Here is a 14,765-nt window from a genome sequence, read left to right as displayed (position 1 = left end):
ATAGGACACTGTAGGAATCATAGCGGCTTCATCTCATTTAAGTGATTATGTTTACTAATTTCCACCAATGTTGCACTTCATTTCAGCATTAAACAGTTTTTAATGTTTTAATACTATTAAAGCAGTCTATTCCCTTTGTGCTGCTTGGTCTAATGAGGAAAGCATTAGCCTGGGCAATAATGCACAGCTGTGATTGACTGAGAGTGTTGGCTGACCACCCTATCACAGTGCCACTGCAGGTATGAAGCAGTAGGACTATAATAAAATGTGTGCGCTTTGCCTTAGCCATACCTCCAGTGGGGCTGGGTTAGGGGTGGCCAGCAACCCTCAGTCACTGTTAAGTTGCTCAAAAATAGTATAATAATGAATGGAGCCACAGTGCCAGAGGACTCCAGGCACCATAAATTAGACGAAATGGTTATAGTGCTTACATGATCCCTTTAATGCATTCCCAAGACTGGATTCAGCATTCGTCACATGAAGACTATATGCAGGGCGCAGCTTCATAGGATTGAGATAAACCAGGCACTACAAGGCAGTTTTTGCAGAAGCTATGCAACCGTGCAAGTCTGTGGACTAACCAAGACTAGTTTAGTTCACTAAAGGTGTTTTCCCTTTCATCCTTTTAGTGTAACCAATTCCCTAGCCAAATACATCAGACAAGCATATACTTGCTGATACTTACCTTGCAAATCCCTGTGGCAGCTCTCCAAGGCCATAGAGTGGATAAAGGTAAGGGCTTTTGCCATATCGAGCAAGAGATTCACTGTAAAGCTTTATCCGGTTTATAGTCTCCAGACAGGGCTGATCCAAATAGCTAGACAGAAAAATTGAGAGAAAAGTATTACATCACAATGGGTTCTCATGAGAAAAATAGCTCAACTATTCACTTTTGAGGCAGTTTCATATTTGAAAGTGGAAACATACTCACTATGACATGAAAAGGTGTGCCACCTCAATTTAGAAAGTTGTTTTAATATGAATAACATATGATGTTTATCCTATTTTGAACATATGTTTTTAGACCACCTTGTAGGACTTCCCCTGCAATAAGTATCATGTTACACAAAAACGATCTTGTGAGGATGGTTTAAAGGGATACTCTTAGCAACAAAACTATTTTAAATGAAGCAGCTTTTGAGTACAGATGGTGTCCTGCAGGTGGGAGATGGGGTAAGGGAAGTTTCAGGCTGCCCAATATCAATCCTGTGAAAAAAATGACGTCTGTCGTCAGAACCCACTAGTGACCCATATAACAAGCCTTTCCCTTGCAGGCAGTAAGTCTGGGATTCTTCAGTGTCCACTGCCCCACTCCCTGCACCTAAATAATTAGAGCCCTCCCAGGCCTAGAGCACGCGCATGCACTCCAATGGTGGAAAGGTCCAGTCAAACGTTTATAAGAAACCATGACATATGCAGCAATTTAAACAGTTTGTGGAAATCAGTACGGGGGAGCTTAGCCCCACACTGGATTCCTGATAAGTTTGTATTTTATTCGCTGGTTTATAAGGAGGGCAGAAATTACAACTTCTGTAAATGAAACACACACACTTTGCAAAAGATCTACGTTCCCCAGCCAAATTTGAGGGAGTTGGTATTTCATCTTATTTGGATTTGACATTCTAAATGTGGAGACAGAGGCCTAGTGTGCTAGTTGGAGATTAATTTCTTTGACATAGCAAATGAGTTGCCAGTGGATTTTGTGGTGGTGTCTTTGAGCGATAGCTGTGAGGTTCTCCACCTCCTTTAAGTCCATCTAATGACAATGTGAGATCAGTATTTTTATTTGTTGCCAAACTCAAATGTATGGAAAGTAAGCAACGAACACTGCTTGTATGGATCAACCACTTTCTAGAGGCAGGACAACTACTAAATACAACTCTAGTTTAGAAATGCTGCAAAAGTCCATAAAATACAATACAAAAGTCACAATAAAGGATCTTTCAGAACTCACTCATCAGTCCTGTAAAGAGCAAGAGCATGGCCTGTAAAGTCAACCACATCTTGGCCCAAGTCAAATTTTTTGTATACATCACGCATGGTTGTTTTCTTTGGGTCAACTCCTTCCAGTGTCTTTGAATCGTTCTCATCAAAGTTAGCCACATAGCTTAGGAACTTTTTAAAGCGACGTTTCTCAAACAAACCCATCAAACCTTGAGGAAAGAAAGATTAAATATAATTAAATGGATATTTTGGAGGCAGAAGATAAATCTAAAAACCACTAAAAAAAAAAAAAAGAACAGATTGGCCGAAAAAATTCATACTTGCTTATTCAGTTCTCCATCTTGTATAATATTTTGCCCGTGCCGTAGTATTATATGGTATTTATGTACAAATAGGATATTAAATCGTTTGCAGTTTGTATTTATATTGTATTAATTATAGTTCTTAAAACCCACACATCTATTTAAGTCCATTTAATAGGCACTACATGATCTAAACAGGACTGTTTGAATCAACACTTTGCTATGCGAAACTCATATGGCTAGTCACAAAAAGAGTGAATTTGTCTGATTTATGCATAATTTCCATTGAGATGCAGTTTGGCTAGCTGGTAAAATCTGCTAAATCTCTATAGATTTGTTAATTCAGCCATTCACACACTGTTGAATTGCAAATTAACTGTCAACAAACTCTACTCACCCTAATTGGGGGTCTTTATTTCTTTTTTAGCAGAAATTCACTTACAATAAAGCTGGGGTCATTAATACAAATCATAGGCCCACTTTAAAATATCAGAGACTCATTTGGCTCAATGAGATTTTAACTCGGGTGATGACTAGAGCGAGTGTCACGAATTTTATACGTTGAACTGAATGAGGCAGAATTAAAGTGGCTGAATTTGACCAGTTTCAGCATTTAGTGCTAGACTTCAATTTGTATTGAGCCAAAGATATAGATATAGATATATATTATATCAAAACTAGTTGTATACGATTTATCCAGACTGAATTTAGTTTACTGTATTTTCAGCCAGACATGCACATTCCACGTTAGTCTTTAAAGTAAGGTTAAGAGTACAAGAACCTAAAACTTGTAGCACTACAACCAGTTTCATTATATAATCCCTCTTTAAAAAAGCAGGAAGGATAGAAAAGATTGCAACGCTGTTAAAATATTTAGCACAGAAAAAGGCTGTCTCATTACCTTTAAATTATAGAGTGGATAATAGGTATAAGAAGTAGGAAAGGAATATAATTTCCAAGTATTTCTCAATAAAAGAATTTTACAAAATTAAATACATGCCACATGGTTTATATTTTTTAAATACCACTCACTGGATGCCAGAGCTTCTGTCTCTGTGGAAGGCACCTTATAGATTTTTCCACCTTTGTACACAAAACTTCCCTCGATGACTTTGAAGTCCAAGTAGCGAGTAACCTCTGTGTAAAGCAGCATCTTGACCAACTGACCTGCAACACAGAAATTATGGCAAGTCAAAATATCACATTGCAATTTGTAAATATTACATGGATCAAATTAAATAAAAAGTAAAAAAATAAAAAAATATCCTATTCAAATAAGCCATATCCACAGCAAAAATAAATTGTCTGCTTCTATATGAATGTAAAACACAGATAACTGTAACTTGACAATTGAGAACATTTACAAAACAACTCGTACATACTTTTCCAAGGTCAACTGACAGTTGTGGAATTTCAACAAGCAAAAAACACTCCACTACAAGATATTGCACAGGGCAAATCCACATTTTATTAAAATGCAGCAAACATTTTGACCAGTTCCTGATCTGTTAAAATGGAACCTATAGTACTGAATGTGATCGCTATTTTCCTTTCATCCCCTCCTCATTGGCATTACAAAATTAATGTTGAAGAGAATACTTACCTTACACCCAGTGCTGGGAATCTACTGCGGCACTCACCTGCTCTGCATTTAAAGACATCACTACTCCTGTTGACTTCTACAGAAGTACCTCCAATCCATTGCTTCTCTATGAGCAAGAACAGCCAAATGCTGTGCTCCTTTAATCAAATGATGCTGCTGGCAGCATTTGATTCCATGATAGAGTTGCACTTGGTTCTGGAGGAAGAAGCACCTCTAGTGGCTAAAAACAGACAGGATTACTACATACAGATGACTTCATCGAGATGAAGTGGTCTGGGTGACTTTAGTTGCTTTTAAACAACTTAAGATTAATATCTGAAACATGGGATGAATACCTAGCATAATGGCAAACCAGCAGCTGTGTATATACAGCAGTTCACAGGCAAAAGAAAAACTAAATGTTAAAAGAATGCAAATGCACAGTTTAAAATGTATTCATGTTTAACAGGGACTGGGAATGAGCAGTATAGGAGACTAATATATCATGCAGTGTTTCAGATGGATAGTCTAGAATAAGATTTCTCAACCAATTCTTCCTTTTATAGGAACACTATAGGGTCAGGAACACAAACATGTATTCCTGACCCTATAGTGTTAAAACCACCATCTAGCCCCCTGGGCCCCTCATGCCTCCCAAAATCTTACTTGTCTTCAAGCCTGAAGCTGCTGTCTCTGCCCTGTTTGCCTCAGACTAGCAAGCAGTCTGCTGACATCAGAAGTGGTGGCCTGATCCAATCACAGTGCTTCTCCATAGGATTGGCTGAGACTGACAAGGAGGCAGATCAGGGACAGAGCAAGCACAATTAAAATACAACCCTGGCCAATCAGCATCTCCTCAGAGAGATTACTTGAATCAATGAATATGAGGAAAGTTCAGTATCTGTATGCAGAGGGTGGAGACACTGAATGTTTGGATGCATTTTAGGCAGCCATGACCCAGGAAGGATCTCTAACAGCTATCTGAGGAGTGGCCAGTGAAGTTATCACTAGGCTGTAATGTAAACACTGCATTTTCTCTGAAAAGACAGTGTTTACAGCAAAAAGCCTGAAGGTAATGATTCTACTCACCAGAACAAATTCAAGAAGCTGTAGTTGTTCTGGTGACTATAGTGTCCCTTTAACCCCTTAAGGACACATGCCATGTGTGACATTTCATGATTCCCTTTCATTCCAGAAGTTTGGTCCATAAGGGGTTAAAAAGTTTGGTGAAAGACCCATTCTTCAACTGCAACAAAATATAATATGAATGAAAAATAATAATAAAAAAAAAAAAATTACCAATAGGTGTCTCAACATAGCATATAGAATCAATCGATATTGTCGCAGTAGAAGTGAACTTTAAAACGTAACTTTTAATAAGTATACTAAAATAGACACATAAAAGAATAAATGATAAAACCAAAAAGCACAAGGCTAAATTGCGTCCTGTTGTCTAGCTAGAGCTGACACGGAACTCTCAAATAGCAAATATAGCTAATCTGTTAGGACAATGCACTAACATCAGAATATGTCATCAATTTTTCAGAATGGTGAGATTTTTATGTTATGTTAATTTATTAATCTCCTATATATGTCATTTGTAGCATTCTTTTCATTTAATCTCTGATGCTAACAATTTGATTTGTTCCTCACCCATATTCCATGATATCTGAAACATTAAGTAGATATATATGTCTTGTCTTCTCTACTAGGTTCCCTTTATAGTCTCTATGCATTATAGTATTCATACTATATGTAATATCCGTGACCTTATTCCCATGGACAGCATGCACTAGTAATTAATTCTGGTATCAGTTAGTAATCCCTGGCTGTAAACTGATACAGAACATTCAACAAAACGGCAGATCAATTAAGAGATATATATATATATATATTCCCAACACTAACATTTATGTATACACTGATCACTCTATCATCAGTGATTTCTGTTTTAACGTATTAGCTTGTAACAAGTCACATTTTTCATATTACATGGATATCGTCACACTCCCACAGTTAAGTATCTTTAGTGTTAATGATTAGTAGCAAGAAAGCTAAAACCCTCCCCTTTATCCTCATTGGTCACCCTAACACATAAATACTGATACTTACCTGTCTTCTGTTCCCCTCTGATGAGTAACCCAGACGAAACGCGTGCGGCAGGGGCTCTGGACGCTTAGTTGGCTACACTTCTGCTGTTTTATTAACACAGCCGTACTCTCGCTAGCTAAAATTGCTCTTCAATCTAGGTGTCCGTTTTGTAGTACTGTTTTCTACCTACTAGCTTGCTATAGGGGGGGGGGGGTTTCATAGAGGCAGTGCAGGCATTTTATAAGGGGTGCCCTTGAAGGCACTTAGATCTTTACTAATAAGCCAGCGCTAGGTTTGCTATACTCTATATACTTTCACTGATTGCTATATACTAATCCTAGCGGTTCACTGTTTCTGAACCCTCACGTGTTACAGGCACCTTATTATTTTCTGATAATTATTGTTTTATTTCTTTAACCACACTGGTGTGCAACTTAACAATTTGATATTTAGAGCACAAGAGGCATTTTTCTCATATCAAGTAGACTCTTTACTGCAGGAGAGTCTAGTGAATAGATGCACTCTGCGCTCCACTCTTATTTTTTGCTACACATTTTGTAGCAATCGTTACATTATGATTTACTAAAGTATCTTTTTTCACTGCCACACTCCCTGCGATATTTGCTATTTGAGAGTTCAGTGTCAGCTCTAGCTAGACAACAGGACATAATTTAGCCTTGTGCTTTTTGTTTTTATCATTATTCTTTTATGTGTATTTTAGTATACTTATTAAAAGTTACGTTTTAAAGTTCACTTCTACTGCGACAATATCGATTATGATTCTATTCCCTATGTTGAGACGCCTATTAGTAGTTTCTCTCTTTTCTTTTTCATTTATATTAGCCATTTAGGGGTTATCCCCCATTTTTTCTACCAGTACCCTGTCTCATATCCTTATTTATGGTTTCTTAATATAAAGCAGTCTTATTTCACGTTCAGAGGAAAAAGACAATGTTTCAGCACTATTCTCTCAGCTCCAAATAGAAGACTGCCTGCTAATAAGAGACCATTGGGCTTGCCCAGATATAGGTACATCTTTCAGTTGGATTGATTGCGAGTTGACCTTCCTGGTTTGTAGCACCCCAGTGGGAGCATCCCACACAATAGTGTGTGCATTATCCTCTCACGTTGTAAATGTGTTATATGACAGGATCCTCCAGGTATATAAATGCACCTTGAGTCAGACAGTGTTTGAATACTGAAGGTCTCTATGGTCCTCCCTGCACAGTGAAGTGGCAGTCTGACTAAAAGTCAAATTTAAACATTGTCCAACCCAAGGTGCATGCATATGGCTGATTGAACATACATACTAACGGTATGTTGATAATGTATATTAATATCAAAATAATAAGAGATAGATATATATAGCACTTTTGTTTAAAGCCATGCTGATGCTTACAAACCAAATAGTCAAATTGCCTCATAATCCAAGTAAATCAAAAATGAAGAAATTTGCCAACATACCACTTGCCATGAGAAATTTAGGAACAAGATCCACATTCCAGTCTCTTCCACGTCCCATGGACTCAGGGGGACTCCCAGGGATGTTAAACCTTTTGTATAACTGAAAAAAGGGGGGGGGGGTGCAGAAAAGAAAAATCAGTGTTTGAACAAAAATAAAAAAAACTCTTATATTTGCAGGACTTACATGTTTTGATTAATTTCAATAAAATTATAACAGTATTATTACATTTAACTGAACACTTAACTGTTTAAAAATCAAAATAGTGAAGTCTTGCAAAAACATTAATACACTGAACTAAGCTACTAAACTTCGGAAAAATACTTTTTTTTATATGAAAATTAGAATGGAATGTTAGAATGGGAATGATTGATTACAGGACCAGTGCATTACAATGACTCAAGCCAATAAGGAAAGCAAAAACACCTTAAACACCTATGTTACTATCAATATAAAACCTATTAATCTATTAGTGCTAGGAATAGGCCAAGACTACAACTGTAGATAATTTGTGAGGAAGAGATCAGAGTACACCATAAAGAAACAGAAATTATGCATTATTAGCAGCAAAGCACTTGTTGATTCAGAAATGGGATTAATTCAGCTCTGAACATTTCTAAGAAATTGTTAGTTACAAATTAAACATTCCAGAGCTAGCTAGGTGTTCACATATAAAACAAGTGGACTGGATTATTTCCCAGTTGTCTAACAGTTCCACATTACTCACATCTTCCAGAGGTGTAATAGAAGCACTTTCTCCTCCATAGTACGAGTTTCGATCCATGTGCAGGACCTTCTTGCCATTCACAGACATTATACCAGAGAGGATACATTCCTACGGAGGTAGTATCAAAAAGTTATAACTGGCACAAGATCTAGTTTGCGCTTACACATGATCTAAAAAGACAACCCACTTTTATGGACTGCATCTCCATGGTTTTTAATCCCTAAACCCCAAATTATAGTGAAACCAAATCTGAATGGCAACACAGAGAAAAAGTGTAACAGTCACCTCAAGAATTTTTTTGCAACTGTGTAGCCAATGGAAGAGTAGCTACAGGTTGTGATATTTTAATTTAGGTTATTTACACTGAGTGCCAGGCTGTCCTTGCACTGCTAGGTCACATGCTGCACATCAACTAACCTCGACGCAGCCAACATAGAGATATGTTATACTTTAATTTACTGTACGCCTCACTGCAGGAAACAATTACTGTTGCTTTCAGAGAAGTGGCAGTTCCCCACTTAAGAGATAAGCAGCCATAACATCTGAGTGTGTTACATTAAAAAGACAAACCTTTTCTGGTTCAATGAACAGGTGTAGGTAGCTTCTTACCAAAGACTTAAAATTTTAAGTGCCACACTTCAATGAAACCATAATGCAAAAAACAGCTTCCTAGCCACATACAGACTCATCGTCCAATATTAAAGGAACACTATAAGGCCAAAAACACAAACCTGTATTCCTGACCCTATAGTGTGAACACCATCTTGCCCCCCCAATATGGTAAAATCTTAGTGTTATTCCAGTCTGCTGCTGCTGGCTCTGTCTCTGATCTGCCTGCATGGCTGACATCAGTAGTGTTGATCAAAGCCAATCACAATTATTTCCCGTAGGAAAGCTTTGGATTGGCCAAGATTGCCAAGGAAGCAGATCAGGGGCAAAGCCATCACAAGCCAAACACAGCCCTGGCCAATCAGCATCTCCTCATAGGTACATTGCTAAACTTACTAAGAAGAATCAATTACGGAAGTGGTTACAGAAGTCTTAAGGCTGGCAAAGCATTATGATGGTTATAGTTACTTCTACAGTAGCTAAAAAATATTTATAACATGTCACTTTATATACGCACACATAAAGCGAGGCTGTTTATTCTCTGTTCAGAGCTTCCTACCACACTTGCATACAACCATAATTCAGGTTTACAATGGAATGCGAGCACTTGCCTGATGTCCATACACAAAACTGATACGGATACCAAAGTAAGACGTAAAGCAACTGCAGTCTTTGCTAATCACTACAGTAATACAGCCATTATATACAGAGACACAGTTATAGGGGACTTATATCATGCTACATGGCATGAATAGATTCTCTCATGGACCTAAGCATCCCATAGCACTTTCCAATCCAAGGATGGATGGTCTTCATGAGCAAGTGTAATTGCTACATCAGTGTAGCGGATAATGTACATGCTGGGGAAACCCCAGTTTGTCAAAATGTGCTTTAAAAATAAAATAAAAATAAACCCAGTTAAACAGAAAACTAGTTGACCATGTCCAGAGACTCACAACACAATTACAAAAAAGGTGTAGTGGTGATGGTATTTCAACTGCTTTTTTTAAATCAATAATGCATGTTTTTTCTACTTTACAGTTTCCAATAATTTTTCAAAATACACTTCTTATTTATTGAACAAGGGAAAAATTCCTGCATTATGCAGACATGAAGGCAAAAAAAAAAAAGAACAAAGCTTACAAGCACACAAATACAACCAGGGCATACTTATTCCAATATGATCAATAGTTTGATGCAAGACTCAAAACTTCAGTTTGTCACTAGCTGTTGACTGGTAACATGTCACCCGTGGTGAATCTGCCATGGACTCTACGGGCTTGCAGTGGTGAGTAACTTAAGACCTGGCTGTTAATGTAGTGCTTGGTATTTTAGGCCCCTTTAAAGGTGTATAAAAATATACCTGGAGAGTCCTGTTAATGTATGTAGTGATGTGTGGTGACATTTTCAAAGGTCACATAAGTTTTCATGGTTTAGTGGTTCAACACCACCAGTTAATGTATAATGAGCATGTAATCAAGTGAAAATGAATGAAGTTAAGAGGATTGCTTTGACTGTATATTCTGTACCAGTCTTTTTTTTTTTTTTTTTAAACATTCTGTGTTTATTGGGTTTTTCAGGTTTTCACAATAAAAGAGAAAAAAAAAGGCATACATTACATAGACATTTGATATGCATGATTTGACAGACAGAGGCATGTGATACGGTTGGTTTCGCAGAACTTTTAGTCGGTGCCTGTCTGTTTGGCTGCGTCATGTTATGCCACATTGTCTATGAGCTAGATGTACAAGGTAATATAAAATAATGTAACGCAAAAAATAACAAATATTTACAAAAGTATAAATACAAATACAAGTGGTACGAGTCCTCGGTCTCAGGGGTTGAGTTGTGGTTCTATTTAATGTGTCAAGGGTTCCAGTTTGGTATTTCGCTTCCCTGCATGGACTTGTTTTGGGCTCTTTTGTTGCGGGCCATGCGTGCTCTTTGGGTGTGATCTTGTGTGTTAAGCCTGCTCATGGGTTGCTCGGATGAGCTCCTGTGTGGGCCATCCGCCTCAGTCTGTGCCAGGGATCTCCCTCTATCAGAAAGGCTGAGGTCCTCCCTCCCTCGTGGTAAGGGTGCGGGGTCCTGCTGTTTGGCCTAGTGTTTGGGGGGTATTGGTGTTGTGGGGTCTCATGTTAGGGAGGGCTCGTTCAGCCATGTGTTCCAAATTTTATAGAAGTGATTTGATGTTTCGTGGATCTTGGCTCCCTGGTTTTGCGTATGACTACAGCTAGTGTGGGTATATTCGGGGTGCCCCAGAGTTCTGCTATTGCTCGTCTAGTTGCTAATGCCAGTCTGTTCGTGAGTTTGTTTTGTGCTCTTGTTAGGGGTTCCCATGCCTTAGACAGGAGCCATATCCAAGGGTCTAGGGGTATGTCGGTGAGGAGGAGGTCGGAGATCAGATGTGCTACTTCTGTCCATAGTGGTGTCAGCTTGGGGCATTGCCACCAAAGTATATATGTGCCCCTGTGTCCGCACTGCTTCCAGCACAGGTCTGTGTCGGTCTTTCCCATGTGGTATAGCCGTGTATGTGTTAGGTACCATCTCAGCATAGTTTTGTAGGCCTGTTCTTTATGATTTACGCATATAGATATGGATGCCGTGGCCTCCCACATCTCCTGCCAGTCTGTCGGGTCGTCTGGCGGTCCTAGGTCCCTCTCCCAAGCCGCCACATATGCCATTGCTCCCGGTGGTTGGTTAGTGATTAATAGGGTGAGATTTTTTGTGATCTGTCCTTTGTGGGTTGGGTTGTGTATGCATGTTCTTTCGAAAGTTGGAAGTCTGGTGGTGGCTGCTGTTTTCTGGGAGTTCCAGGAAGCTCCTCAGTTGTATGTATCTGAAGAGGTCGTGAATGTTGTATGCTCGGTGTGGTTGTGGTAGTTTGTTGTAATGTAGTAGTTTCCCACCAACAAAGAAGTGGTAGAACCTATAGAGGTCATTGTATTCATAGTGTGCAAAGTCTTTCGGGTTCATGCCCGGGAGGAAGGCTTTATTGCGTAGTATGGGGGTTAGTGGTGTTGGGTTATTGATGATGGGGAATTTCTTGGTGAGTTTCTCCCATATGGCGATGGAGTTTGATAGTGTTGGGGTTGTTGGTGGTGGCATGGGTCTGGAAATTTTAATGGTACCCAGAGGTAGAGGGAGGGGAAGTCGAAGCCAAATAGGTTGTGTTCCAGTTCAACCCACCGTTTGATCTCTGGTGGTGCGTGGAGGTTTTGTATGTGGGTGAGTTGGGCAGCATGGTAGTGTTGGAGATGGGGTAGACCCAGACCTCCGGTTCTATTGGGTGTACCAGTCTTTTTTTTTTTTAAATGTAATCATGGAAAACATTTAAGAACAAGGTTTAATAGAATTTTAGTATTGGGCAGCAGCAGGTCCCTGACAAAACGAAGCCCTGACAGTTCACACTACACAATATCTTCAGATGGTAAACAAATTGGAATAATTTCTTAAAAGGATTACTCCAAGGACCATAATCACTTCAGTGAATTAAAGTGGTGCTGGGACTCTGTATGTGCAACATTATGCCATAAAACTACACAAAGAGATTTAGGCCTTTGTAGTGTCACTGAAGCGCCATTACTCAGCCGAGATGAATAACTCCAGGCTGGATAATGGTCGATACTATGCATATTTCTGAGCACAGAGGGTAATTCATTGCCCGAAGTCGATCAGCTGATGCTCTTGGCCGACTAGATCAGCATCCAGCTCCTGTAGATTTGAAGAGGTTGAATGCAAGTCACCCAGTTAACAAAAGGTAACAGGCCAAATTGTTGCTAAAAAGGTTTGCTCCATTAGCGGGGAATGAAGCCATCAGGCTGAAGTGTTTACGGTGCTTGGAGTAACGCTTTAAATCATTCCATTATTGTAATTATTATTGGATATCAATATATTGAGAGTAGAACTATATTATTTTACTGAGGGCACAAAACTTTTTCTTTACTGTACTAAATTAGCAGCCATTCCACTTTACTAAAGTTTGCTGGATGCTCTGAACTCGCTAATGCAACACCATTTAGGATACACAAAGGACAGTTTTCACTAGAGTAACTGTAGACAATGTTCTTATACGGTCAATATTGTTTGTTGTTAAATGCACATCCCATGTGTCAAAGTCACAGGAGTCCGTTTGTAGTTTGTCAAATAAGTAACAGTCACAAAAACCACAGTGATTCAATCACCACAGAAACGTCATTTTCCTCAGCAATAAACAAGCAGCTTAAAGGGAAACTATAGTGCCATGAAAAACAAACATACTTCCTAGATTTGGGGCGCCTTGGAAAAATATTGAAATATTAAGTGTGCCTTGAACCTAAAACGTTAGGGGAAAACAAAGTTATACAATAGCATTCACCTGACAAAGTGAGTCATCCAGACTCACATTTGTCTTGACACCACAGTATCATTACTACTCAATCTGACGCAAATACTTGCCCTTGTACATGCAGAGTCCCGGGCTTGAGCGTTTCATGAAGTTCCAGGAATTTTTTTTATTTTTTTTTCCCTTCAATGTTCTGTTTAAGAGAAAGCCAACTCAGCAGAGAGCTGCAACACAAATAACACAATGGGACAACCAAGTGTGAACGAATGAAACACTGGTGATTTTACACCAAGTGATTAGAGGATGTCTCACTTTAATCACTATAACATTTGAAACTTTGCAGCCATACATTACTCAATGATCCAGCAAGAAAACTTACAAAAATATTAACACATTTCCCCTTTCAGTGTACATGCAGAGCACAGTTATATTAAACAGAAGAACAAGTGCCCCATCGCTTTACTAAAACGGGAAGAAAAAAAAATCCCCTTCTCAGGAAGGAAGCGCAAAAGGCCAAATGAGCGTAATTAAAGGGTTAAGCTTAACAGATATAGGAAGCTAAAAAAAAAATGCAGCACGGCAAAGGTGGCCAGAGAAGCCTTGGCATATAATAGTTCATTTGCATCCTTAAATCAGGAAGAGAAACCACAAAGCGTCACAATATTATTTTAAGATGTGACAGCATAGGTGGAAACAGTTTGAGTTTAATCATAAGCTTAGTTTTAACAGCAGTAAATGGAAATAGAAAATTGTAACCTTAAAGGAACACACTACTCACCAGAACAATTATAGCTTAATGTTGTGGTCCTGGTAACAAAAGTCAGTCCCTGCACATGCAATAGCCTTAGCATGCGTTCCTGTGGGAAAGCATTAAATGGGCTGAGAGCATCAATTTTGATGATCTTAGCCAAGGAGGTGGAGCCTGCCTTGATAGACTTACGCAGCACTGGAATAAGACAAGTTTTTAAAGGGACAGCAAAAAAAATAAAAAAAATTCTCCTCTATACAGTCTAGTGGATCCAAGTAAAAAGAAAAGATCTAAACTAGTCTCTCAGAGCTGTCAAACAGCCTTGCTAGTTTTAGCCAATTTTTCCAAGAACACACCACTTTGACTCCCTCCACCCAGGAATGTCAAGCCACCCCCTAATATTTGCTGATCACCACTAAAAATCACAGTGCACATTGATAAACTGACATTTGTTAATTATATTGTGACTGGGATATCTACTTATGGTGTAGTAGTTTATGGAGTCCACTAAAGAATACATAGGGGAAATCTTGAAAATGAGCAAGTTATTTTATTTTAATTTGTGTTTTAATGCATTAAATTTTATAACGCAAAATTGCAAGAAGTACAGTTTTTACCTCAAGGGTTTCATTTTAAATCTGGATTTATTCAGTTGTTACTAGAGTCAGTCTTTCCACTAGCAAACCTTTGCCACGGAAAAGCAATTCATGCCAGCAAAAATCTTTCTGGTCCCCACCCTGCATCCAACATAATTATAGCAAAGCTAATTACACAAAGAAAAAAAAAAAATAACTACAACCACGAAAGAGAGAAACATTTGTCTAAACATAGTTTTATCCATTTTCACATTTACAAAATGTTAATGTGGTTTACTTTAAAAGTCTTAGAGTACCCTACAGGGACCTAGACCACTTCTCCTCATTGACTGTTCCCTTAACTCTGCAATGATAAAATAAAAAAAAAAAAATTCCATTTC

At 38.6% G+C, this 14,765-nt stretch overlaps 1 protein-coding gene across 1 annotated transcript in view; it reads right to left on the bottom strand.

Annotated features, from left to right (window-relative positions):
- The window catches only part of GDI2 (GDP dissociation inhibitor 2), a 38,061-nt gene that overhangs the window by 11,938 nt on the left and 11,358 nt on the right, over nt 1-14,765 (bottom strand). The window contains exons 2-6 of the mRNA XM_063448289.1: nt 8,109-8,216; nt 7,384-7,483; nt 3,279-3,413; nt 1,955-2,153; nt 686-817 (exon numbers count right to left, since the gene is read on the bottom strand). Coding sequence (XP_063304359.1) covers nt 686-817; nt 1,955-2,153; nt 3,279-3,413; nt 7,384-7,483; nt 8,109-8,216 — 674 coding nt within the window. The remainder of the gene's footprint in view (nt 1-685; nt 818-1,954; nt 2,154-3,278; nt 3,414-7,383; nt 7,484-8,108; nt 8,217-14,765) is intronic.

The sequence above is a fragment of the Pelobates fuscus genome, chromosome 3 (genome assembly GCF_036172605.1).
Source record: "Pelobates fuscus isolate aPelFus1 chromosome 3, aPelFus1.pri, whole genome shotgun sequence".
Lineage (NCBI taxonomy): Eukaryota > Metazoa > Chordata > Amphibia > Anura > Pelobatidae > Pelobates > Pelobates fuscus.
This window is presented reverse-complemented; position numbering and strand designations above follow the sequence as displayed.